A 27,890-nucleotide genomic window follows, 5' to 3' on the forward strand; every position below is an offset into this window, starting at 1 on the left:
CTTACACATTCTATGACAAACCCCAGTTTTCTTTTGGAATGAATGCTAATTTACAAATTCTGTTTGCATGGTATGAGAATGTGTCATGGTCTTCAAAAAACCTGAGAAACAGAAAGCAATGGAACCAAGTGGAAACACGTAGAGAAAAATAAATAAATGAATACTTAAAAATACCCTGAAATATTAAACCTCAAGACACCACAAGGACACACACACACACAAAAAAAAAAGATACATCCAGTAATACCAAAAGAATTAGGGTTGTATATTGAAGGAAATAGCCACATCTGAAGGAGAAGAATTCCACAATGATTCTAAGGTGGGAGAAAGAAGAGCCACTGTCACCTATGTATTGAAAAATCTCTTGTCCTTTGAGTCAATGCAATTCCTTGAAAAATGGTGTCCCTCAGAGTACATACAGAGGCTATTGATTTTTGCCAGTTACCTTAGCTTGGTCTTTAGAAAGGCAACCCAGCTCCACACACCAAACAAGGTAAACACTACCTCTAATACCTCAGCTACTGTCATCTGTTTCTTCTCTCTGCTACCACCTTCATGTGCTAGGATGTGAAGCAAAAGGGGATGACAGTATACAGAGCACACAAATACCCCATAAACAAGTGCTTATGGAAAAAGTCCAACCCAGGCAGATAGGTATAATGCAGTGACCCTCACTGCAGCCCCAGTTCTGCTGCCTTAGCCACCTCTAGTTCTCCCAGGAACCTGAGGCAAAGACAGAGGGGAACACTGTGCAATGAATCCAGTACATGACAGTACTTGGGAAAAACCCACACCCTATTTTTACTGGTTCAGAAGAAGAGACATAATTAGCAGAATGTTTAAAGTATTTTATTCTACGTGAAAAACGAAACATCAAAAGAGTTGAGGGTTCAGACACAAACTTTTAATGCTAAGTTTAAGCATTAAACTGCCTCCACAGCTGGAACAGGGCGTAGGAGGAGCTACCAGCAATGGAATGACTCTCTTTAATAGAGAGCCATGAAACTACCTTGGGAGCTAATTTTTGGGCTTGCTCTAAGGCCAGACATTACAGGTTGAAACATAACTGGCTCAGAAAGGGGCAAAACCAAGGGTCCTCCAAGGTGACAATTGAGGGAAATGATACCAAAGACATCAGTACACACAGCCACACTAAGTTAAGGTGATCCTTTTATCTTTTCACACATAATTATGAATAAAATAAAGGCTTGTTCTTTGATCTGTAAATGCCAATGTACCTCTGAGCACACACAGACATTCTGCATGGGAAAGGGGGAAAAAAGTATACCTATTAGATAAAACCTCTAATACAATGAACAAATTTATTTATTCAATATAGACTAAAAATAGGAGGATTTCCTTATGCCTTCAGCCTTGCAACATTTTACTGCAACCGTCACAGTAGAAAAATCTGCTGAAAGGTAGAACATATCATGGTTTCCATTATATTTTTGTTTGCTATTTTTGAAGCGGCACATCCTTTAAATGATCTACCCCAATGAAGCTAAAACTTCAGCAGAATACAATATATACAATTGTAAACTGAGAAAAGCAAACTTCTGAATCATTACAATCTAGCACTGCAACAAGCTTCAGGTTCTGCATTCACTGCTGCATTTGGCTTTTCACTTTGGAGCAAATAAAGGGCCTGGTGCATACAGCCAGCAGAGAAACTCTTATCAAGCAATAAAAGAAGCATTATTCTGTACCACAAGTTCTCCAGAATATTCACCAAAATGCTTTGCTTTCAGCTCTTTAAAAGGCATGAAGTTTGTGTTCAATTTTCATTGGGGATTTTTGTTGTGGTTTTGTTTGTTTGTTTGTTTTGCATTAGTCTGCTTTGCAACTTCAGATTTTTTCCTTCTCAAGCAGATGTTTCTTTAGAAATTACAACACAGTATCTTTTAGAAAATCTGATTTCAGTTCCACCAGGCAGAGACTTGGATTCTTTTAATGTTACTTTCAGTGGACACAGATGATATGCATATCAAAATTAGTTAAATATTTGTGGGTGAACAACAGGTCCAAAACCATAAATTCATGAGTTTGTTTTGCATTCTAAATAAATATTTAAACATTTTATAGTAACACTAATTCAAAATTAATGCATTTTTTGCAATTATGTATCTAATAGTCAGAAGGCAGACCCTACCCTGTCATCAGTGTATGTCATTTTCCATATGCAAAACTATTGCTATTGGGTACGTCTCCATACCTTCAAAGATCATCAATGAAGTGAAAATGACTACTTTAATCAGGTCTAGGTTTTAATGATGATTGTGAGGCAGATATATTTCCAGAAACAGCAAAGTATTTCAATTACATATTATACAAATCATCTGCTACCACTCCAGTGGCATCAGCGCTGCCAGCACCTAACTCCACATGCTCTAGATGGGAATCTAGAAGAAATTTCTTCCCTGTGTCTGAAATCATTGTGAACATCTCCCAATCCTCCTTTCACAGCAATCTATGTAACCACAATAATCTATTATTACTGTGAACATGGAAGAAATGCAATTGTTCCAGCTTATTTTTCCCCCGAAACTAAAGACACCACACCTAAAAGGAGTTCCCATCACTCCTCTCACTACCACAAAATCATGTTCTCCTCCATTTCATCACTGCTGAAGAGTCACCACCGTTGCCACACTGTCTCAAAAACAAACATGCTTACTCTGAGCAACACAACTACAAAGCAGGATGAAGCACAGCAGAGAAAGTGCTTCTGTTAAACAAAATCAACCATGAAATGAGCTATTCTAGGATTCTAGGAAACTGAGCAAGAATTTGTGCTGTATATAAACACTTCCACTACTTCCTCTGCCCGAATTTGAACTTAAAAGTCCTGTGTGCCAACTCCTTTAAAGTGCAAATAGAGATGACTTACTCTCATCCAATCCTCCAGAAGCACAACAGACATGACACTACTGTCATGCCCACAAGCTCAAAAGCTTCAAACAACAATAAGTGACACAGAAAAAATACTTTTATTTTTACTGATTTCTTCCAAGGGGATTGATTTTATCACCAATTTCAGGTATAGATGTTGGGCTAAACAAAAACTTCATACAATTCTTTCTTAGGAATTTTTATATGTGATAAATAATTTGACAAGTAGCTATATACTTCAAGAAGTTACTTATTTTTTTAAATCAACTTTATTAATGGTTTGTGAATGGAAAGACTAGCATTTCTTACAGGTCTGTGACAAGGAAGGCCAAAAACACTGGAAACTTGGAGTTCTAGAGAGATTACAATAACTGTTTGTCTTGTAAGGTTGGCCTGTTTTTATTAACATGAGTTGTATAAGACTTAAGAGGCTGTGCTATACAACAATACACTTATTATACAGTGATACCATATTTCTTTTTATTTCCACCATTCTTTCATTCTGTAGCAAATTTTATGCCCTTCGAGTGTCCAGAGAAGACTATAATTGGAAATAACTAATTAAGAATTAATAGAAATATTTTCAAACTGGTACTTGGGTCTATTACAAATTTAATGTGTTTTATGTAATCTTGCAGATGAGGCTCAGACAGGTCACTGATAAACAAACAAATTCATCAAGCAAACAGTACTGAAGACTCATCTTAGTGCTCTGACTGTGCCAAAAATACTGTGCATACTTCTTATGATTACACACTTTTAAAAATTAGTGTGGAAAAACTAGAAAATATTCAACTAAAACCTGCAACGTTAGAGTCATAAGTAACTTTCACCCATGAAAGACTTTAGTAATCAAATTTCAATACTTAAAACAAGATTTAGAAGCTATCTGATGAATGTCAAAATACCACCTTATACAGTTAAATCTGCCACACATGTCATATCAGAGTTCCCAAAACTGGATCACTAAGATATTTTTTAAAAGTCCTCAAAATCAAACCAAAAAATGGGAAAAAAAAATAAAGGCCAATAACACACACACACACACACACACCAGAACTTAAAGGTTGATAACTTAACTGGAGAATGAGATTTCATAACCATGTTCTACAGAACTATGATGGTAATTGTTTAAATCTGAGTTAAAATATTTATATGTAAAGCAGAAGTACACCAAGCCTCTTAACCAACATTAATGAGGAACAGTTTTCCATTGCTAAGAAAACCACTGCATTAAAGAATGAGTAATTCCTCATTTCTGCTTCTTACTAGGCAGTGACTCTGCAAACCAAAAAGGGCTAACTTCCCTGTCAATTTCCAAATAAGCACTGAGAAAGTAGTACTAAGTAGCCCTCAAATGAGAAAATATGAAGTTATAAATCTGAAAAAAACCCTAGCATTTTCATAACAATAACTGGGGAGAGGAGAGAGATCTAAAACTGTTGATCCCTGGAAGCACCAGTATGGTGCTTTGGCATTCAGGGACTCCTGCAGATGTATGGACTGACCCAGGTAGACACACACCACAGGGGTTGACAAACACAGGAAATACTTCTGGATGCTCATAACACTTGTGAAATATCCTGCTAGGAACACTGATGCAAGCAAGAACTGGCTTCTCTACATTATGTCTCACTTGGCAATTCTTACTTTCCAAATCTGGTATACTGAGTGAAAAGTTTTGCAGACTTCCAGAAGCCCAATAAAGGAGCCATTTAAGAAGTCTCTCATGCAACTCAAACATATCTGTGAAATGTTATCAAGGTTACTGTCACTTGCCATCACCACCAAAACTCATGTGTTTCTATTGTTCCTACAGATTTGCAAATACCTCTCCTGTATTCTTGGTGTCCAATCTCCTTTTCAATACACATTTTATTAAACCTTTTTCTTTTGCAGGGCATCTGTTCAAAAACCCACAACAAGAGCAGAGCAGGAGTGTCCTCAAGGTTTCTTACTTAGCTGCTCACTAAAGGGAACAAGACCAGAAACCTGCAAGAAATGCCTATATGCAGTGGTGGTTGTGAAGCAAAAGCAGCAAAACCAGCAAAAACATTCAGAAAATCATGGATTCCCATGAAAATGGCACCCTGCTGTTGGATCACACACTTCAGTCTCTAATGGCACGCTGCTGCCTGGGGAGTTGTGCTGCTGCCAGGAAAATGACTTGCAAAGGGATGGAAAAAATGTAGAAGTTTTATTTTGAGTACACAAACAACTGACTTCTCAATTATTTTGGCTTCCTTCAGATAAGGTTTCTGTTTGGCATGACAGAGATGAGCCAGCAGGCATAGATCATCTTTGCTGCAGACGGGGAAACCCATGGAGTTGCACTCAGAGGCAGCTCTGGGGGTGGTGCTGGCAAACACCCACTCCAACCAAATGGATGTGGGAATTCCTTTCCAGCCCCCAGCACATGGGAAGAATTATATTACAGAAAATCACAGTTTAAAAGATGCATGCTGGAGGTCTCTTGCTTAGTAAGACTTATTCAAAATGTATAGAAAATACCCTCCCTGCAAAAGAAATACTGTAAAAGGAAACTATTTTAAGCTTCATTATAATGAATGAAGATGAAATTTTAATCACAGGCATAGAAGCTGGCTTTTGCCTTAAGAATAGTTATAATTACCAGATTTCATTCAATATGAGCAAACAGAAGACAGCAATTTGAAATGGCCAAATTACCATTAATGTTTTACTTGCAGTATCACTCAGTTAAGACAAAAAAGGGAATGAGAAGATGAATCATTAAAAATACTCAATAGGTGGCCTATACACTGTATTTCCATAATTAAAACTAGGCCATTATAGTTGAGTATTCATTAGACCTCACTCAAGAAAGAGATTTAAGAAGACACAAGTAGTATATATCAAACAGAAAAATGACAAAACCAGACATCCATCAATCAAAGAATTACAAGACTCAAAGTTTCTCTAAGTAATTTAAGAAAAGTTAAAAGTTATGGAAAATTGCCTGATGTCAGGACTAAAAGAAGATACAACAGAACAGAGCAAGCCCTTAGAAAGGCAAAGACAAAGTGAATGGTGTAGAAAAGGCTATTGTTTTGTGAAAAGGCATAGGAAGATTCTAAAGTATCTCTTCAGAAAGTACTGGGGGTCATTTGAGATTTTGGGTGAGCTGTTTTTCAGTCCACAAGGAACTGATTTAAAGAACATATGCTAAACAAGCATTAATTAGTGTTTTAATAAAAACCCAACACATTTAGGAGAGTCGTCTCTGAACACATTTTAATTGATTTTTTTTTTCAAAAAATGCCAAAATAAAATGGAAGTTCAAGAAAGCCTTAAGACATTGCTAAAAATTGGCTGATATTTTAAAACATCAAGCTGCCTATTCTATCCATCAACCTTCAACCAATCCTGAGCCAAAAAACTGTAAAGCTGATAGGACTCTATTAATAGAATATTCAAGGGTTGAGATATAATTAATGACAGTCAACAGTTCAGGGAAAATTAGTTTTTAGCATCAAATAGGCATGACTTAATTCTCTGATGAGATTATAAGTTTTTGTGTACAATACACCAACATAACTGGTGGCATAAAGTTTCATTAGAAAACAGACTGCCAAAGATGAACAACTATTCAGATGATGCATCTTCAACAGTAAATGAGGGAAACTATTAATTAAATAGTTATAGCTCCTACGGGGTCTGCCACAATTTGAGCTATGGCTGGCACTTTTCATATTTATTGAATATAAAAATATAATTCAAGCACCAGTAATTACTGTGGATAAGCACAAGAGTGGCAGATAGCTACAGGTAATCACATACACAACACATGACATCATTTGCATGATAACGATGCTTTCAGATGAATTCTTTTTTAACACAAGGAAATGTAATCTATTAAGAAAGAGGCAGGGGAAAGTGCATCTCCATGGGAACAACCATTTGCTTGAGTGACACAAGTATGAAAAGGGGGGGTGTAGGTACGTCACAGGAAGCAGCTATGAGTCTGCTGTTTCTCTCCTGAGGTTTCACAAGATTCACGATTAATTATTGACAGACTATTAAGCGACATTTTGTTGGGGGTTTTTTTAAGTTCAGTACCTGATCTTTTGGCAGTAGCTTCAAGATCAAAGTTGGAAACAGATTTGGTTTAAGGACTAATACTCATGACCACCATTCCCAGCTGGGTAGGTGGGTTAGGAGATATTTAAATGAGAATTTTATTGTGATCCTTGGAGAGGCAGGCGTGATGATACATTAGACATATTTGTATAAAGAGAACTTAAGAACTTGCTTCACTGGGTGAAGCAAAACTTTCAAAAGCTGTTTCACTAGATGAAGTGTCAGTCTTGCAATTTGCAAGCCTTTGTTTAAAAAGAAGGAGTGCATTTTTGATGGCCTCTCAAAACAATGGATCCTCTAAGGAAGGACACATGCTCTGCTTGTTCTGAATGGGAAATTACTGTACAGCAAGACAGGAAAGGCTTGAATACTATAGTTTAGTTGAGGACACTGATTCAGGAAAGGTAAAAAACGTTGTACAGATACACAGTACACAGCACATACATGTTTCATTATGGTAAGGAGTTCACAGCAGCTAAACTTTTAAAGAAGAGTACTCTTAAGCACCAGCTCCTTTGGATAGATATTAAGAATATTCTGAATCCATTTGTGAGTTAGGTATGCCTTAGACAGTTTCTCACTGTCACTGTTTATATGGGCTTAAAAGAGCATGAGAGGTGCTTCACATTCTGGATGCTCACCAGGTAAGTGTAGTCACAGCACACAAAAACCAGACCCCATCATAAGGAACTTTCTGCCTCAGCTGAACAAACACACAGAGAAAACCATTAGAAAGGGAACAGGGAATGTTGTCTGTCTATTCTGAGGCACTGTTACTTGTCATAACAGTGCTTCAGAACTCAAAACCCATGCAGGTGTGCACAAAGGGCTGAGGCTTGGGAGTTGTGACACCTAGGGATGGTTCAGCCATGAAACCACCAAGCTTTTTTCTCACACCTTTTCATCACTCACCTCTAGAGCGAGAGGAAGCACCCTGCACCATGCAGTTTTGCTAAGACTGAAAATAAACACACACATAGGCTAGGACACACCTCTATTCCTTCACTTAAAGAGATTTCTGTTGGACATAAATAAAAATGTGTTTGCATCAAGCAAATATTGCCCACATTTTACATGAACACTTGAAATATTATAACAACAGGACTGCAATCCTTTGTTAAGGTACCTTTCAAACAATATATATACATTATATTTATGTTTTAAACAACATAAATCTATATAAAAAGAGCTTAATGTCACAACTGGGACTTTAATCTTTGAAAAGTCATAATCACATTTCCTGGCACTATAATCAGTATGTTCCAAGAGTATCTGTAGAAAGGACTGTGCCTAAATATTACCATGGTCAATTTTATGATAACCTTGTTTGCCTGCCACCCATCCTCTAGTCCCCAATTTCCATGTGCTTTATGGCAACTCAGCAGTGGAAGACATGGTAATGAAGGAGTGACTAAGAAACAAAGCCTGTTAGAAGCAACATTGGCACAGGATTATCCTGCATAAGCTATTGCCATGTTATTTTTAAGTGAATCTTTTAACTTTCTAGAAAATCCAATCCCTGAATCCTAATTTTTCTATTGAAGAGTCATTTTGTACAGCAGTCTGCAACAGAATAAATTTTCTCTATATAAGACTTCATAAAGCACAGGCAAAAAACCAAAACAAAAGTAAAAGAAAATGCCTCAAAACACTTTTAATGTGCCTGTTTCTGTTTTATTCATAACATCCTGAAATACCACTAGTAGGTCTTCCTGGCATAAAACAACAACTTATCACTGTGTTTATAACCTTTTCTAACCTTTTCTATGCAAAGCCCTTTTTAATCAGTCTTTAAAAATCAAAGAGAAAAAAACCCATTTAACTTGACTTTCAAAAAGATTTCTTTAAAATACACACACAATTTCTCAAAGCTAGATTATTTTATGTGTATGAGATACTGTTGTGAAGACTTGATGTGCAAGTTGAAAGTAGAATACATATTTAAGGACTTGGATGTTGACAGAACATCTCAGACCACAGAAACTTAACTGTATATAGCCAAGCTGTAAAATGCCATTCATAGAGTGATTTAGCTTTGGCTATGATACCTATGCTGAACAATCCAGTTTACATCCTTCATCTTTCAAGTGAGAGGAGTTAGCATGAAAGGACAGGATTCAGCAGTTGATTTGTCTATGGAACTCAGTTCTTCAGCCACTGAAAACACAGAACCTTTGAAAACTGGAGCAAAAGTAACATCTTTTTCTTCTGGATGTGATGGAAGGAAACATATTGCAGATTTTCACACGTGATTCTCCACCCACACCCACTCTCTCTGTCTCTCCCTCCCTCAATCATCTACCCATCATGTCACCTCAAACTAAGCATAAAGACCAAACACACATGTTAAAAAATATTTATATCCACATTACATTCCCAACCTGAAATGCATCAAGTCTACTAAATTTATTCCAAAATACAAAAGGACTTACCCAGTGTGTCTTTTAGATTTTTAACCAGAGAACCTTTCTTCAAGCTGTTTTTTCGCTCCACATAATTTGATGGCACATATCCCGTTTTGTTGGCCGCGTTTCTTACCCTCCACCATGTCTTAGAATCATCTAATAGCCAAAGACGCTCATTTTTCTTGATGTCAAGTTCTTGGTCCTGCTGTGCAGTGTAATCCCACTTTGCAATAACAATAACTTCTTCTGTCATCTTTCATGGAGTCCTTCTGCAACAAAATAATAAAACATTATCCTCATAAACTTTGTCATATAATTCTTACTCTTTTTTCCCTTTGAATTCTTCTAAAATAAGTAAGAAAAAGGCTAGGGGAAAATGAGAATGTCATACAGGGAAAACCCTCTTAAAAATAAGGGAAGTCATAATGACTTTTCTTCGTTTTTCAGCCACTAAAATATGGCAACATCTTGATAGTAAATTCTCGTCATAATGTATTACATTCACATCCTCCAAATGTATATAAAATATTACATGGATATATATTAACAGAAGCTTACTTATAAAATCTGTTCAATTTTTTCATATAGCATTATAAAAGTATCCCACATCTGGGATTCCAAGTTCTGATCTGAGAAAAAAAAAAAAAAAGCAGCATTTAAAAAATGTGTTTTCCCTCTGCACTAGCTCCGCATCCTCATACTAATCTCACACATATAAGTTTTCTGCATTTAAACAAAGTTGTCCATCTTTATTTAGTAGAAAGTTAAGAAATAATTCAAGAAGCAATGTAACCCAGCAGGGAAATCTACCATCAATAAGAGGGTACTGTCTTTAGCAAGCCTTTGTTCACCGTTTTGTGCAGGCAGCACAAAACTGCCTTTAAGAATCTTCACTCCCCCTTTGTTCCCAGGAAGATCCCAGCTCAGCATAGTCCTGCACCAGGCATTAGTCAGCAGGGTGGAAAAGAGCACCCACTGGATTTCACTTCTTCCCTACCTGAAACATATCCAGAGTTCCATTAACACTGAATGAGCTGTCTTTCTCTCACTTACCTGTAAGAACAATGATATTTCTCAAAGCTATTTGTCAGCTGCACAAAGACAGCTGCATGCCTCCACGTTTTCCTACGCATCCCAGCAATTACCAGGAACAATGCGAGGCAGCACACAATAGCGTGCAAGGAAAAAGTCCAACACTGGTACCAATGACATTCAAATATGTTATAATGCCAACCAAGACATGTTGACTTTACCTTCTAAATTCTGAGAAGTCACCTAAAATGTTCTAATTGCTGCCGTGCAGGTTGGGGGAGAGGGAAGAGGAGGAGAGAGAGAGTAGGAGGTGAGAACATATTTGAAAATCAATGTGTCTGATTTTGGGGTTTTTTTAAATAAAAGGTGTAGATTTCATTTGAACTACAGGTTAGTAGAAAAAGGTGCAAAAGTACTTCAAACTAATAATGTCCAAAGACTTCTGTAATATTTGACTTTGTTGCCTAGGTCTTAGAAGTCCACAACCCTATCTTCTCTGATACCTAGTAGTTTATGCGACAGAAAGGTAATTTAAAAACAAGCTTCATTCAGAAATTCTGTTCAGCATGTAAATTATATCACCTATATTCCAAAAGGGTTCCTTCTGCAGTCTGTAAATACACACACAAACACACACACACTTCCCCCTTTAGCTACAGTACAAACTGTGAAAACTGCATGCCAGACAACCCAGCTTATCTACTCTAGGAAAAATAAGTGCTTTACTTACTTAATCTATAATCATAAAACATAATAGTGAACCCTATTATAAATTAATAGCTGCCTCTTATAATGAATTTTGTTTCCAAGAGAACATCATATTGGCCTGAGCTACAATTGCTAAACCATTTGATAGCAAAAAGCTGTGCTTGCCATTTGCTGGCAAACGCCAGCAAATTTACTCCTCATGGCCAAGGCAGGACATGATTTTTGAAAATCTGAAGCTGAGTTGAACAGGTTTATATTCTCATTTTCCAATCAAAAACCAGAAAGAACACACAACAATTAAAACATTATTCAGATATACATTTGCATGGCTGAGGTCCCCTAGATGGATTTAAAGAGGAGCTATGATGCTTTGAATAGCAGAGAAGCATGATCCTTACAGCTCAGACAGGCTGTGACTTATGCAGAGGAACTGATAGTTTTACAAGAAATAAGTCAGTAAAAATTCAACCATTTTTTCCCTTAAAATAATAATCCCATCTGACAATGATAGAGAAGAGTCTGAACTTTGGACCTCAGTCTCCAATAAACTGCCCTGCTTTCTGACTGACATAAAATGGACAGAGAGCCTACAGGTCGATAAGCTGATGTAGCCACAGGGGACTGCAATCAAACATGTTCTGGAGGCTGGTGTTGTCAATATAATCTATCTCTCCAATTTAGGTTGGTTTATTTTATCTCAGCAATTGTAAAATGGTCAATTCTTACTATTCCCGGGGACATGGAGAACATGAAGAAATAGGACATCATCAGTGCAGTTGGTTGATGCTGTTGCCACTACATAGGCTCCCCTTCTAAAAAAGGTTATTTTCACAATACAGGAAAGTTAAAATTATCAATATTACAGCATATTAAAAATAATAAGAACCCCACATTAGGAATAATATTTGAGTAGTGACTAGTGGAAAACTATTAAACTCTTCCTATACCTCTAAAGAAAAAAACAATTTGAATTGAGCCCTATTGTAAGAGTCATCACGTATTTCCCCACAGAGTTGGGGAAGGACAGAAGCACAGGAAGAAACTATTTACCAGGGCTGACAACATCAACTGTAGTCCTCTGAAACTACCCAGGACATGGTGCTCAAACCTACTCAACTTCTTAAACTCACATTAGTGTAGACATGTAAAAATGTCACTATGCCTGAGAAATGCTGTCATTTCACAAGCACACCCCCTGCATGATGCAATTTTGGTAGAAGCACTCTGGACTATTCCAGAAGCCAAGTTTCCTGAGCACCATGCTCACACATAACCCCTTTCAGTAAAGTAGTCTCCAGGTTTTACTAAATTTTTAGTGGCACAAGCTCTCCTTCTCAAGTGGAGACAGGATTTAGAGTCAAAATGCATAATGCAATTGCAGTTAAACATTTATCCATTTAAAGCTGTGTACATGTATGTACAACTCAGTTACATTGGGTTATTTTTTTAATTTTAGGTCTGTTCTTTCTGGGGGAGCAAATTTTGTTTTGTGTTTTGGGGTTGATTGCTTGTTTTGTTTTATTTTCTTTGCTTTTAATGTGGGGAAATACATTAAAGTTCTTCAAATTATTTTCTTATGATTACATTATTAGACTGTATCCATCAAGGACAATATCACAGAATGTTCTGAGTTGGAAGGGACCCACAAGGATCATCAAGTCCAACTCTGAAGTGAACGGCCCACACAGGGATTGAACCCACAAACTTGGAGTTACCAGCACCATGCTCTCAATATGGCTCTTCCTGTGACATCTGCAGAGCTAAGATTTCCTAGTATGTAAATAAGGACATATTTGTTTCCCAGAAGGGAGGCTGTAGAGGTAATAGTTTTGAAATGCTTCTGCAACACAGCCATGTGCCAAATAAAAGATTATAAGCAGACAACATAACGAGATCTGGGGGAAAATGAAAAGAAAACAATAACACAGACTCCCAAAGCATCTGAGAGTACCATAAAAACTTGACACGGATTGAAAGCATGAAATTTCTTCAGTGCACTGCTTACATACTGCAAAATAAAACATACCACAGTTCCCGAGGATTTTAATGGCAACATAAGATTCCTTCACATCAAGAAAATGAAAATCTGTTACTGCTAAAAGTGTACACCATTTTGGAAAGTTCCTTCTCAAAAAGCTCAGAAGTCCTAGCGCTGAAATACTGAGTTGTCTTCTCCTAACAGAACAACATTCCACACTGAAAGCACCAGTGAAAAGCTTTGAAATACGGAGATAATACAGGTCTGCAAGGAACTGCAACAGTCTCTCCTCCATACACTTGTTTCACATGACCCTGACTTTTACCTTACCACATCAAGTGGTCATTTACTTTACTTCTATGGCAAACCAACTTCCAACCTCAAAAACCAAAACCAACCCAAAATGAAGACACCACATAAAATGAGAGCAAACAGAACTCCACAACCCAGACCTTCAAAGGTTAATTCTTGCAATACCAATACACAACTCCAACTCCTTTTAATCCAGCAATTCCTTCACTGCTATCAGTCTCAAAAAACTAATTTATTTTACCAAGATTGTATTTTTGCTGAAATGTTAAAACTAACATAGCTTAGATTGAGCTAATGTATTTTCAGCCACTTAGTTACTTCCCTTCAGCTTAGGTTTTGTTAGGAAAGGAGTCCTGTCTTCAATGGAAGCTGCCCTACTGCGGAAGCACACATGAAAATTTTTCTACAGAAAATTATCCTTGGGAGAGAGCAAAACTGAAAAACTGTCCAGCCAAGAAGGCAATGAACAAAAACTCAGCCAAAGGCAAGACAGTTGTGGCTGTACTGAAAGTCTGCTCAGACAAGTGAAGAACATTAACTAACCATAGGGCAGAATAAATGCAGACACTGGTGGAATATCTAGTACCGTAGCTTCTGTATGATTTTATGAGAAGAAAGTCCAGAAAGGAAAAGGTTATGATCAATAAACTATCAACAATCCAACAACTTAGCAATGACAGGAAAAACAAACTAAACAAAGAAACACCTATGCCATTTTGAAGCCATCCTTAAAACTGAACCATACAAGTAATATTTGAGATGATGGAAATTTAAAGATAGAGGAACTTAAGAGAATTTGCTCCAACAACCTTGTAAATCTACTAGTGATTCTTCATGTGAAAGACATATTCAGTTGGTGTCATTTTAATTACCAAAATACAAAGAACTGTTATGCAGATCCCACTGTGTTTTTACCAGGCTGGGATTCCAAACCTCACTCTCTCCCCCTCGCCATTTAGGACTAATATATTTCTCCCACGATGACCAATAGGAAAGGACTCTTATCAGCACGCCAACCAAACTGCAATCTTCTCCTATAGACTGACACAAGTCAACACTCCATCTAGTTTAATGCCCTAGTCCAGTGGGTAGAAAGGCAGCATCTTTTCTTGGCCTCAAGAGGAGGCTCACAGTTATGTCAGGGTTAGTTAGGACAGTACAAACAGAAGGTAAACATGCAGTGAGAAAGGAAGCAGTTGTTCTCCTTGTTCACAATTTGTTTTGCAAAAAGGAACATCACTGAAAAATGATTGACAGTAATGCTTGAAATGTAATCCCTCACCAAGGGAACAAGCAAAAATTCTAATAATAGGCAGTGCCAATTGATATAACAGACTGTTCTGGAACTGCATGTCTTCTTAAGACACATGGAAAGAAAGGGACAGAATTGATACAGAGGCTTTTACATGACACTGATGGACATAAACCATCTAATTGCTATACAATATTAAGTAAAACAGAATTACTATATGATCTTTATGATACCATATGATATGATATTTAGTTAATTACAGGGGAAGAATAGAAAACTACCTAATGATGTATCATGGTTTTTTCTAAGATTTGAAGGCTGAAAAACCTTTCCTCCTGTCCCCAAACTCTGAAAAATCAAAATGTGTTTTGAACCATGCAGCATCTGTTGCTAACAAGCCGGCTATCTGGTGCACAACTGTTTAATCTTTCATAAACTATGGTAAATAGGCAATATCTGGTCCTCTAAAGTAACATAGTTGCAGAAAGTAAATTTTAAAAAATCTGTGTTCATACAGACTTGTTTCATAGTACCTGGATATGCTTACTGTATTCTGCAATTAATAACTTCTGTTAGATCACTTCATCTGAAGTACACTCTAAATCTGAAGCTTTCTTGTTTATGATGATGCAATCTCTGGTAAACCTGCCTACAGTTTCAGGAAATTTGAAGTTTTGTTTTCACCTACAGTTTTTTCTTTGTTGCATGAGTGGGTGTGTGGTTAGTTTTTTTACATCAGCCTAGATTAATAGTTTTGACATAGAGAAAGATTTAAAAAAAACACATCTTTACACTTGAAATTGTTTCGTTCAGTTCTCAAGGACCAGTAAAACACTAAAACAAATACAGAACTCAGAAGGTATTAAAAAGAACGAGTAATGTGAATTCAAATAAACACTTGTGAAAAAGAATACACCTTTTGGATATATTTTAGCTATCTCCAGCAGAAACAGGAAAATATCACCTCCTTCATTCAAACACCAAAGTTAACCTAAATCAAGGAAGACATATTTCTAATGATTGCTACAAGAAAATTATTACCAGTCGTTATAATTATAACCTTTGTTTCAACTAGTAAAACCCCTTCCATGCTTTGTTACTTGCGCTATTTGCTGGTGCTTGGACAAATAGAGATGGAACACATAAAGGCCACTTTGTCTAACTGCTTTTGCAGTTTAACACTTTAATACTTCATATAATGTGTGTCAACTCACCCCAAGAGACACATTTCTTTGGAAAGAGGTCACTGCATCAGACTTCTCTCTCTTTTTTAAAGGAAGTTAACTAAATAGATGTAGTGACCAAGCATTCATCACCCAGCTATGTGGTTCTGAGGTGTCAAACCCATACCTGAGCAAAAACACCCCCCCCATCCAGGCAACCTAAAATAGTTGACTGTGTTAGCACAAGCTTGACAATTAATTTGGGGGATTTCACTATTAGGTCTCATTAGGATGCATTGATTACAGAACTAAAACTGATAGCTGAGTAAGTGCAAGTAATTATTATCTAATTTACTTTGATGTGCAAACTGAAGACACAGTCACCATCAATAGATGCTGCTGTCTGTATTTTAGGGGGTCAGTTTTCCAAAGCTGAAAACAAAGATGAGTGGAAGGTTGTAAAAAATAAATGTGAACAAAGATGTAAATAAACTCATCCACTGCAAAGGAGGAATGTTCTATTACAATTTGCAACCTACTCTCACAATTTAGCATTTACCAAAGAAGAACTGGTTAAAAAAAAAAATGTTAAAAAAGTGAAATAAAAAGCTCTAGAGGTTTTCTGTGTCCCCTCTCCCTGGTCCTTTCCATGAAAAGGAAAAACTGACAGCAATAAGCTCAAGTCCAGAAATGCACACTGAAAGTATTGAAAGAAGTAAAATTCAGCTCATCAAGAACTATAAAAAAGGTATTAAAACTGCCTTGGAATAATTTAAATATTCGCAAAAGTATAAGTACAGAATTAGATAGAATCTTAAGTTGACTGCACATGATGCAGGAAAAAAAGGTTTAATACTTATTTCTACATATGGGATTATTTTTCAGAGACAACCATTTTCTTTTTTGTCATTAACTAGCATATAAAAGTATAAGAAAAATTAAAACACTTTTAATGTTCAAGTGCACCCCAAGATATCAGAAACATCCACAAAGCTATTACAGCTTTAGGTATTCTCTAAATTCCTTTTCTCCACTTCTTTTGAGATCCTGGTTTAGGTCTACCCATCCATCCAAGCTGGACAGATTTATCAATCAGCTGAGGGATAGCCCCAGCTATAATGCAGGAGTGACTCAAAGGCAGGCTCAGTAGGTGCCATGAGCTTTCCTGGCAGCACTGAGACATTTGTTCTAAAGCACAAAAAATGCTTGGTTTCCTTTCAAGTCACTTAGGGGTAAAAAATTTTTAAAAAAACAACCAGAAAGGCATAATTCTAAAAGAAAGGGTGAGGGCGATCGAGGCTGGTGCAACACTTAACGGCACCAGAGGTGCTACAGCCTGTGCACCCAGGCAGGACAGCCCTGCCACAGTCCCCTTCTACAGGCACACAAAGCATGGAGCTTTTAGATGATACTTCTTGTTAACATAATTGGGTGGTACATCTCCAAAAAAGGTGAAGGATCACTCATAATTAACCAGCAGTTTAGAGCTGTACTAACTTGACCTTGCTAGCTACACACCTCAGACCCTGTCCCCTTGGTGTGGCCAGCCACTGTTTACGGGCACAGTGGTGTGAGAGCTGGAGTTTGTTCCTGCAGCCAAATGCCTGTGACAGCTGCCAGGCAAGGTTGGCCTCTCCTGGCCCCACAAGAGATCTGATAAGCCAATCTCTAATACAGCTGCAGCTACACACTGGCACCTTGTATCTCGCATTGCAGAACAACTGAAAACAGGAAACCTCAAGAATAGTTTAGCGGTAACGAATTTCTGCACAGCTCCAATAGAGCACAAAGCTTAAACACTTTTTTTGTCTTGTAAGTGGCTTAGAAGTCTTTTAAAAAGGCTGACAAAGAAATAAAGAAGAATATATGTTAGAAACAGCCAGAAATACATCTTTCCTGCTAAGGAGTCAGTACAGCATTTTACCATTCAACAAAAACAAAATCTTTGTGTGTTTATCTAAGAATGTATAAAAAGATAGTCTGTTAGTAAGAAAGATGTTAGTAAGAAAATTTGTCATCCAAAGTTTTCATGATGTCTATCACAGGAATGAGTCTGCTCAAGTGAAATAAGCAAGCAGGGACTGCTTCAAATGTAAACTCAACATTTAAGGAAAAGGAATAGTGTTAAACAAAAAGGCTGCATCTCCTGAGCAAGACCACTTATGTTTTGCTTGCAGTCCAGATTCTTAGTGACATCAATATCTGATGGCTGTAGGTTTTTCCAGCTCACTAAGCTCCACTTCAGCAAGAAGGTGTAGCACAAGTATCTGTTGTACGAGACTGGCGGGGATGCCCTCAAAAGAAGGGGCTGCCCAGCACAATGAGGGCAGTAAAGGCAATTTTCCAGCTCACATTTTTCTGCCCTTCTTGAAAGCCAAAGTCACCTCACAGTCACAGCTGCCCATTATTCAGACTAATACAGATTCATAATTTGAGGCATACAATGTCAAAAGCTGCAAGAAGAAACACAACATAAGACTTTGGAAAATACCAAATAGGAATAAAATTGCTAATGGTTATGTGAGAATGTGGCTTCACCAAATCCAAGCCTTCCCTGACCAACTTAGTGGCCTTCTATGATGGAGTGACTACACCTGTGGATAAGGGAAAGGATACAGATGTTGTCTGTACACAGTCCCCCACAACACCCTTCCTTCTTTCTACATTGGCGAGATATGGATTTGATGCATAGATTACTCAGTGGATGAGGAATTGGCTCGATGTCACATCCAGAGGGTATTTGGACATTGATCAATGGCTCAGTGTCTGGATAGAGATCAGAGGCAAGTGGAGTCCATACTGGGATCAGCACTGTTCAATGTCTTCATCAGTGACTCAGATGGGGGAATTAAGCACATCCTCAGCAAGACTACACATAACACCAAACTACAGCTGACAAAACTGAAGGATGGGTTGCCATCCAGAGGGACAAGGACAAGCTCAAGAACTGGGCCCATGCTCACCTGAGGAGGTTCAAAAGGGCCAAGTACACGGTACTACGCCTGGGTCAGGGCAACTCCGTATCAGTACAGGCTGGGGGATGCAGGGATTGAGAGCAACCCTATAGAGAAGGACTGTGGAGCATTGGTAGATGAAAGCCTGGACATGACCCAGGAATGTCTACTTGCAGCCCAGAAATCCAACTGCATCTTGGGCTGTATCAAAAGCAGCATGGCCAGCAGGTCAAAGGTGATTCTGCTCCTTTAGTCTGCTCTGGTGAGACCCCACCCAGAATAAACAGTGCATCCAGATCTGGGGCTCTCAGCACAGATAGAATGGGACTGTTGGAACAGGTACAAAGGAGGGCCACCAAGATGATCAGTGGGCTCGAGCACCTCTTCTATGAAGACAGGCTGAGAGAGTTGAGGTTGTTCAGCCTGGAGAAGAGATGACCCTATAGAATCTTCTACTGCATAAAGGGGGCCTGCAAGAAAGATGGGGACAGACTTTCTAGCATGGCCTATTGGGATAGGACAAGAGGCAATGGTTTTAAACTAAAAGAGAGTAGATTTAGACTAGATATAAGAAAGAATATTTATTTTTTTTATTATTAGACTGGTGAAACACTGGAACAGGTTGCCCAGAGGTGTGCTAGATGCTCCATCCCTGGAAATATTCAAGGTCAGATTAGAAAGGGCTCTGAACAGCCTGATCTACTTGAAGATGTCCCTCCTCACTGCAGGAGGGGTTGGACTAGATGCCCTTAGAGGCCCCTTCCATCCCTAAATATTCTATGAAAACTAACAGATACTTTGGGCTGCTAACTTCTCTGGTGGTACAAAGAGAAAGCCATCCAGGCTGTTATAAGGTAGGCTGCTGCAACATCAGAACACAAATCTAAGTTCTGGCCTATTAATCATGCAATACCACTCTAATTTTATGTGCTGTTGTTTTATGTCGTGACTTTCACACAACCTAACCCTCCCAGTTCAATATTTTTTTAAGATTCTCATTAGTAATAGTGCTATACCACAAAATTTCCTCATCTGGTGCAGTTAAAGAAACAAATGCTTAATCAATGTGGCAGACTTTAAAACACATAATACTAAGTATAATCTTTTCTATTTATGTGATAAGCGCTCTACTGTTTCAGGATGCTGAGTTTTTTAAAGTCTTTTGATGTTTTACTTGAAAAGGATATTTCTGTAGCCTTTTTTGGAACAGTATGACTGTTATAAAGTAGGCAGTGTTCGTTTTCAGCTCCTGAAAGATGATTTAAATTTAAAGCTCTATTTCAAAGGGCAAAAAGCTGGTATTCTACAGGAACAAGTTGGTATTATAGCAGCTCATGTTACAGTTACACAGTACTAGCTACAAGCCTTATAACTTACCTATGCTTAGAAGATAATTAGCAATAGTAATAGAAATTACAGAGAAAACATTTCATCATGTCTTTAACTAAGCTTAGTGTAGTCATCAACAGACAGAGCAAAGGGCTTGTGAGAAAAACCTAGCTCAAATCTTTCCATAAATATGGGATGACAACCTTAAGGGATTAAGAAAACCAAACAAACATGTTTCAGCTTGTTTGGGATGTGTGATATTTTTAAGAAATGTGTATCTGTATGTCATTCAGAAAACAGGACAAAGATTAACAGACAGTACTGGCAACCTTCTAGAGACCAAGCAAAAATCCCAAAAAACAACAAGAGGATTTTTACAGTAAGATGATTTTTACTGTTTCATCTCAGGCTGTATTTTTGGAAGAAGGTATTTCCTTCCATCCTGAAGACTATACATTTTTCCATGCCCTTTTATCATGTACTTACCAGAAAACACAGGGAATGTGGACTGTCATCTTTGCTGATTTCAATTTGTTGAAAGATGAGAAGAAAAAAAAAAAAAATCTGAATATAAAGCAACTCCAACAACAGACAGTTGGCTAATATCCCTCGTCTTGGCCAGCCCTTCCTCCAGCCTTTGCCCTCCCTGTGCTTGTGCCATCTGCCCTCAAGCTCCCTTTCCTGCACCTGCTGCTGCAATCCCCAGCAGCAGGCAGGGCTCAGGCAAGTACAGGCAGCAGCTGCAAGGCTTTTTTCTGCCTCCATCAGCAGCTTAATGCAAATGCAGTGACTGTGAATGACCCAGCCTGTGGTGAGTTTTTCCACTATTAGTGCAAAAAGTCTTCCTGCTTTATTTTGAAGGCAACCAAGAGCAATGGTACATTCTAGACAGCAGTGGGAATACCTAGACTGTGCAGAGAGTACATCTTCAGACCTTTTGACTAAAAACAACATATGACAAACAGAAAGATGGCAGCTTTTTTGGCCCATTTTTCTTGGCTGCAGAGTAAACACAACAGAATCTCAAACTACCATCACATTTAGATAAAGCAAGAGGGCCAGAAAAGAGCATTGGCTCACCTTTTCCTGAATTCTTTTAAAAGCAGTTCCAGAAAAAATGATGCAGTTAATAAACTCTTTGGCCCCAAAGAAAACTTTTGGAAAGGAGACCTCATCTCACCTCTAAATCAGCAGCAATGATTAATGACCATATCTCTGCATTGGGTTTATGGGTGTTTCAGTGTTTCTACAAAGTCAGAGACACAGATAAGCTTAGTGTTTGTTGCTGTTGCTCTGGATGGCTCTCTCTTCACTTCTCCCAGCAGACAGCATTTAAGTTCACCTCTCTATTCAGAAACACGTGAAACCAAAAACAAACAAGATAAAAGAGAAGGGAAAGTCCAGGAGGAATAAAACATACGTTAGGTGTCTATATAAGACAAAATTACAAACCATTTCACACCTAACAAGCTCTCCACAGCTCTTTACAAAAACAGAGTAGGAGGGAGCCAAGCACACAAGGTCAGAAAATAAGTCCAGACACTCTACTGAGAGGACATTTAGGTAAACTTAGCTATATGACAGACTGGTGATCCATGCTCTGTGAAAGAAGAAATTATGTATACTCCTGTTCACAGACTTTCATCCTTACTATCAGTAAACCTTCCTTCTCAAAATTAAACCAGCCAGCCACGCAGGACATGGTGAACACGATGAGATTTTATAAAGGAGACATCCTTGAATTTCTTTCAAGATTCCAAATAATAAACTGTTTGAAAGATTTGCTTCCACTGCTGCTTCTTTTCCCATAGCTCAAACATTCAATGGTCTGCAGGAGTTACACTTCACTGGAAGTATTAGAACATTTCTGTATTGTATAAACAAAGAACAGTCCTCAGACATAAGAAGTTTAACCTTGATCTCACACAGAAGGACAAAGCTCAGAATCACTGTGGATTGCTATGTTTTACTGCTAATCCCTTGAAACACCGCTACCTACTTTTCAAGGGATTTCACTTTAAACTGTCTATAAAATGCTGAAAATAAAACTGAACTGCTGACCTTCTGTTCCCCAATGGAAAAAATCATATATTCACTTTTTAACTAGAAAGAGGAAGAGATGTTTGTTCAGTTCAAAAACCCATTTATTTCCAAAGTTTTTAAGGGAAAAAAAAAAAGAATATATTGGCCATTCCTAGACAACATTCACTCTATAGTCTTAAGCAATTTATCATTTGCTTTTCCAAAAATTGCCCCATCAATCTATCTCATAACAGTAGGAAAATGAGAAAACTATTTTGTTATAACAATTTTAAACTTTCTAGTCCACAGAGTACTAATTAATTTAAAGGTCCTGTAAACCTTGGCAACCGGAGACTCTGCTCCTGTAAACTTTCCAGTTTACTGTCATTTTGAATGCTGAATAAATTCTTAGATTCCTGGATTTTCTTTACAGGTCACCTGGACCAAAATTTTTACCCAATATGAAAGGGTGCAGGTAGAAGTGGGGGGAAAAAAGGATACTCCCTAACTTAAATCTCAAGGCAAAGTTCCAAAGCTGAATTGTGGTTAATGAACACTTATTTCTCATATCTAGGAGAGTTTCTCAGGCAGAAATCTACTTTCTAGAAGCAAGGTCTTTGAATAGTACAGGTAAAAATAATCACTGGACGTAAGATATCATTCTTGATTCTGTGCTTATGGATGTAACCAAAGAGGCAGCTTGAAAGATGCAGTATTAGATTTCATTAAGAGACAGCTAACACTATTAAATTTATTCCTGTATAAATCTGTACATCTTCCTGAAAACTACTGGAACACGAGATAGTTACTCAGGAATCTATGCTGTTAATTTCCTGATAGGACATGCACCCAGTGAAAGCACAATTTAAATAAAGAAACAGTCTTGGATCTTTTATGAGATGCGAGTGAATGCTGCAGCTTCACGAGTCTTTTGTCAGTCATGCTGACTGCTGTGCTAACCAAGAAATGTGAGCCTAGGCAAGAAATGGCAATCCCAGTCTCCCCTTAAAATTACTTATTCTTCCATCTAACAGCACTTCAGAGTCAATACAAGGAATCTCTCACTGCTACCAAAGCACAAATGCAGAGAAAACACTATCCCTCAAACTTGCTTAAACAAACAGGTTCAAAATGCCTTGTCCTATAACTTTGAAAGAATGCTGTAAATTTAAAACCAAGACGACATTTTTGGTCTGGATTGTTGGTAGCATTCATTTCTTTCAATCCAATTATTTCTTGAATATCTTCCTCCAGTTTAAATGAGGACCTCTTCCAAAAAATTGTACTTATGAGTGCTCTGCTACACAATTACAGCAGCTACCTTTTGCTAATTCCTCAGCTGATGGAGAGGGACACAAAGCCAAGAGAGAAACACCTTTCAGAGAAGAGGGAAGAGGATGAAAGGGGATTTTCTAAAACCCTTCTTCTAAAACCCCAGGAGTGCTCCAGAGAACACATGCTTCTGTAAGTACGTTAGGAAGATGCTCCTTATTCTGAGCTCTTATGTTGCAGTTCAGGTGCCAGCTGCTCTAAGACGGCTTACACAGACAATCTCAAAACTTGTTCCACTGCTATTAGCCCAACACAATTTTCCACTGCACCAGATCTGCTGCTCAAAAGGATAAGCTTTTGAAAGTAAATTTTCACTGGAGGAATATCTGACTTTTTCCACAGAAACAGTTACCCAAAAGCAAAAATAATCAATTAGAAAAGTCTACATTTCTAAGAGCAAAATATACATTCAAGAGAGACCAACACTGCCGTGTGATGCCGGACTGTCATCCTCCTTCATTCCTACTCTCACCTTCGGTGCTTGAACAAAATGGAGTACTTCCAAATGCCTTTAAATCTCCTCCTATTATTTTTTTCTTCTGTCAAATTTCTCCAAAGCTTGCTTTTCCTGAATAAAACCTCCCTGGAATAACTTGGTTCAAAATTAAACATTTGGTTTTGGCTGCTACATGACATTCCCTTTCATCCAGAAATGTTATGTACTCTTGCACTGATGAGACATTCTACCCTCACAGGCTCACAGACATATTTTCTTCCCTATTCCCGCCAGATAACAATAAAATGCATCAACAAAAATGAAAAGGAAATAATAGCAGCCAAATGATTTCCAAACATGGACATAGATTGTGAGGATTAACATCTGTACAAGAACAAAGATTAAATAAAGGAAAAGACAGGTTCAAAACCACAGGTCTGAAATGTGGACCTTTAACCACAGAGTTCTTGTTCCTTCTAGATTAGTACAAATTAAAAAATTTATACTGCTACTGATTTTCAATAAAAATGACTATGCCATTGCTCTCAAACACCTGTTCAGCTGGAAGCCATACAAAATACTACAGTACTACAAGATGTTGTCAAGTGCTAAGCATTACGTGAAGTCAATATCCAAAAGTGACAGACCACAACCCTGTTAAAAGTAACGGCACAACAGAAGTAGGCAATTTCTTCATTATCTAACTCAGACCTTATTCAAACAAGACAACATTGTTACCAAATCTGGATCAAGCCTCAAGGAAAGGCGTTCTGACAAAAACCGACACACAAATACTGGAAGCTGTAGCACAGTGTATTAACGGAGCAGCAGGTCACAATCCTGTGACTAAACAAAAATAGGAGCCAGCATGTAAAAATTCACAAATCACCTCAAGGTAACAAGAGAATAAAATCAAATGTAGAGAAAATAGAGAAAAAAAATAATAGGAACAAGTAGGAAGATATACTCATCCCTTCCTTCTCTGGACCCCAGGAAGAACTTCTGGAAGAGGCATCCCTTTTCCTTTCCTCTACCATAGAATCCCTGACTGTTTAAAGTGAGTAATACCAAGCGTTTTTACTTTATTTGTTCTTTAGCTTCTTGCAAAATAAACTCTGAGGAACAGGTCTTGGTCTGTATTGTTATTTGAGTTCAAAAAATTCCACCTTGAAACCAAACTATAGTCTGTAAAGCTAAGCAGGACTATGTAATTTCATCAAATATTGCCCTCAGTTTTGTTTCTCTTATTTTCTAGAAATTTTCAGGATTAGTTAGGGTACTGACTCAGGATGTGGAAATTTCAAAATGCCCAGCCACCCACCTACAGGCCAGAATCTTTAGCTGACCAGTGACCTACTTTGTGCTGTCCTTTTTCTCCCCTTCTCCTAAACCACAGGCAGGAAGCAGGTCACAACAACCAGCAGGCTTAAGATCTCACTGCCATCACTTTTTTTCCTGAAGAATACAAAACAGCAGTTGCTCTTCACACAATGGACATAAGCCCAGCACACAAATGGGACATGTCCATTTTGGCCACATAACAATGTGTGAGCAGTCACATGGAAGAAGATTTACAGCTCACAACTTCCTGAAGTTTCAGTAATTCACTGCAGAAAGTATGTTACAGCAACCATGCATCCAAAGAGTGCCTGAAGTGCAAGCCAGCAGCTGAGAATGCCAGCTTCCATCATCCCTTTGACAATAAATTCAAATTCTATGTTGCACAATTGTCAAAGTCTTGCTTATGAGGTAGTTTCAAAATCAATTTTATAAACATAAATACACACACAAGTTTTATAGTTCTAGCCCAAACATTCAAGTAAACTCATGGATGTCAACACCCTTTCATTTTGAGATAAATGTTTCACGTCACCATGCATCCCAATCTTCACCATCATAAACCAGCCCTCTACCCAGCAATAATGGAACAGACCTTTCCAGATCCCATGCAAATCTAAGGCTGGCAGAAAATACCATGCAGTAATCTTCAGGGAGAACTAAGCAAGGAAAAGTAATACTCTGACTGTTTAATCTTGAAAAACAAATTCAGAGATCAAATATAAAGAGAAATCTAACCCTCATTCAACAGCATTTTTGGGGCTGGTATGTGATAACCTGAGAACTAATGGTATGAGACAACTGAGCTTATCAGGGAATGTGCTAAGAGCTATGGATTTTGGTGCAAGACAGAGAATTCAAAATCACCCTCTTGGGAAAATTTGGATCCCCCAACACACTGCTGCTTCAGGGAAATAATCTCTCTGACATCACCTACTGTAGCTGCTTGCATAAGGCAGATTTCTAGCTCATATATATGAACATGTCTGATGGTATTGAACAGTAAAAAAAAAAAAAAATCAGGCTACTGGTAAATTTTAAATATTAATAGGAAGAAGTGGAACAAGCAGTCACAAGGAAAAGGTGTGCTACACAATTTCAAGGACCCAAACCAGTAAGAAAAAAAACAGTCTGAGTGGCAACAACAGTACCTGGAAGGATTACGCATAAAGCTGCTGAATCAAAAATCAGGAGAAGGATCATTTAAAAGAAGGGTGGGGGGATAAAAGAGAGGATGGAGCAGGTAGAAAATAGGCTAACACCAAGGCTCTACTGCCTGGAACAACTAAGCAGCTGACACAAGCAACAGCCTCCAGAATACGGAGGGATGAGAGCTGCAGGCGATCCCTGAAACAAAAGGGTGTAAAAAGACAGCACAAAGGAAAGTGGGGCTGCAGTCCACAAGACAGCAAGGAGCCTGTGATGTCTCAAGTAAGGCTCTCAAACTTAAAATCAGGGAAAGGAAAAAGGAGGTGTAAAAGGTTTGCATCTGTATGCATGGTATTCCATGCTTTGCATTGCTACTGGCTTAAAAAATAAACAACAGGACAAGCTCATTTTCTCAGTTCTCTCTGCTTAGTACAATTGAAGCTTTGTTACTACAGTAATTGTAATCCAAGATTAATTAGCCAAATTATTAGAAACAGAATTCCACAAGAAATATACCACACTAACTTTTAAATATTCCTCCCGTCTGTGAAATTCACCAACTTCAACATCCAGATGACACACCAAACCATTTGAAAAACTGACAAGCTGGATGACAAGACAGACAAAGTCCACATTAGCTATCATATGCCAAAACTACTTCCATCATGAAAGAAATGTGGTCATTGTTATATTTTTACTGAAATTAATTTGCTGCATTGAAAGCTGAACAGTGTTCTCTGATGAGGAATCCATATGGAGTGCAGTTAAAGCACACTGCAAAGGACATTTGTGGGCTGTAACAGGTACTGCTGATACCTACAAACATGAGTTGCACCTGAAACTATCAGAACTGGAAAAATGTAGACAACTGATTCTTAACTTTCATATTATTACTAAATTAAAACATGCCCATAGTTCCAGTAAAGAGCTACAATTACTACAAAGAAACAAAAAATGTAGGAAAGAAAAATCTAAAAAAAGAAATACTAAAATAATGTAATTTTGGGAAGATCAATTAATTTAAAGTGCATACCTGTGGTAATGGAAGTGTAAGAGTGGGCTGAAAGTGTTCTTACCTACCATCCTCAATTATAGGTTAGAAAGTATTATGCCACTCGCATAATGTAACAGGCAGTATTGTATAAATTCATTTATTGTACTAAATGTCTGTAAATATATTTAAGTAACACTGAAGTTGCATTCGAAGTCTTACAATCACTTTGGGCACCTGGGAGAATTGGCATAATTACAGGAATATTTTTTTAAGAGAAAGGAATCCAGACATCCACTCAGCACATACCTTTCATTCTCTTCGTAACTGTCAGAATCAAAGTTTCCCACAAGTAATTCATATGAAACACTGAGAATAGGTATCATTTTCCTTGGGTTAAAAAATATCCAAAATCAACAACTACAAACATGCTGAATCACAGAAAAATACCAAGAAATATTCTGATACAGTATCACAAACAGTTCCAACAAGTTGAAAT

At 37.8% G+C, this 27,890-nt stretch overlaps 1 protein-coding gene across 2 annotated transcripts in view; it reads right to left on the reverse strand.

Moving 5' to 3' along the window:
• Positions 1-27,890, reverse strand: part of NCK2 (NCK adaptor protein 2) — an 84,466-nt gene that overhangs the window by 21,775 nt on the left and 34,801 nt on the right. Inside the window, exon 3 of one of the 2 annotated variants that reach the window (XM_054627866.2) lies at positions 9,423-9,661. In XM_054627866.2, coding sequence (XP_054483841.1) covers positions 9,423-9,648 — 226 coding nt within the window. In that variant the 5' untranslated portion in view covers positions 9,649-9,661. Of the gene's footprint in view, positions 1-9,422; positions 9,665-27,890 lie in introns of both variants that reach the window. The other variant, XM_054627865.2, reaches the window with a different exon arrangement.

This window comes from Agelaius phoeniceus, chromosome 2, assembly GCF_051311805.1.
Source record: "Agelaius phoeniceus isolate bAgePho1 chromosome 2, bAgePho1.hap1, whole genome shotgun sequence".
Taxonomy (NCBI): domain Eukaryota; kingdom Metazoa; phylum Chordata; class Aves; order Passeriformes; family Icteridae; genus Agelaius; species Agelaius phoeniceus.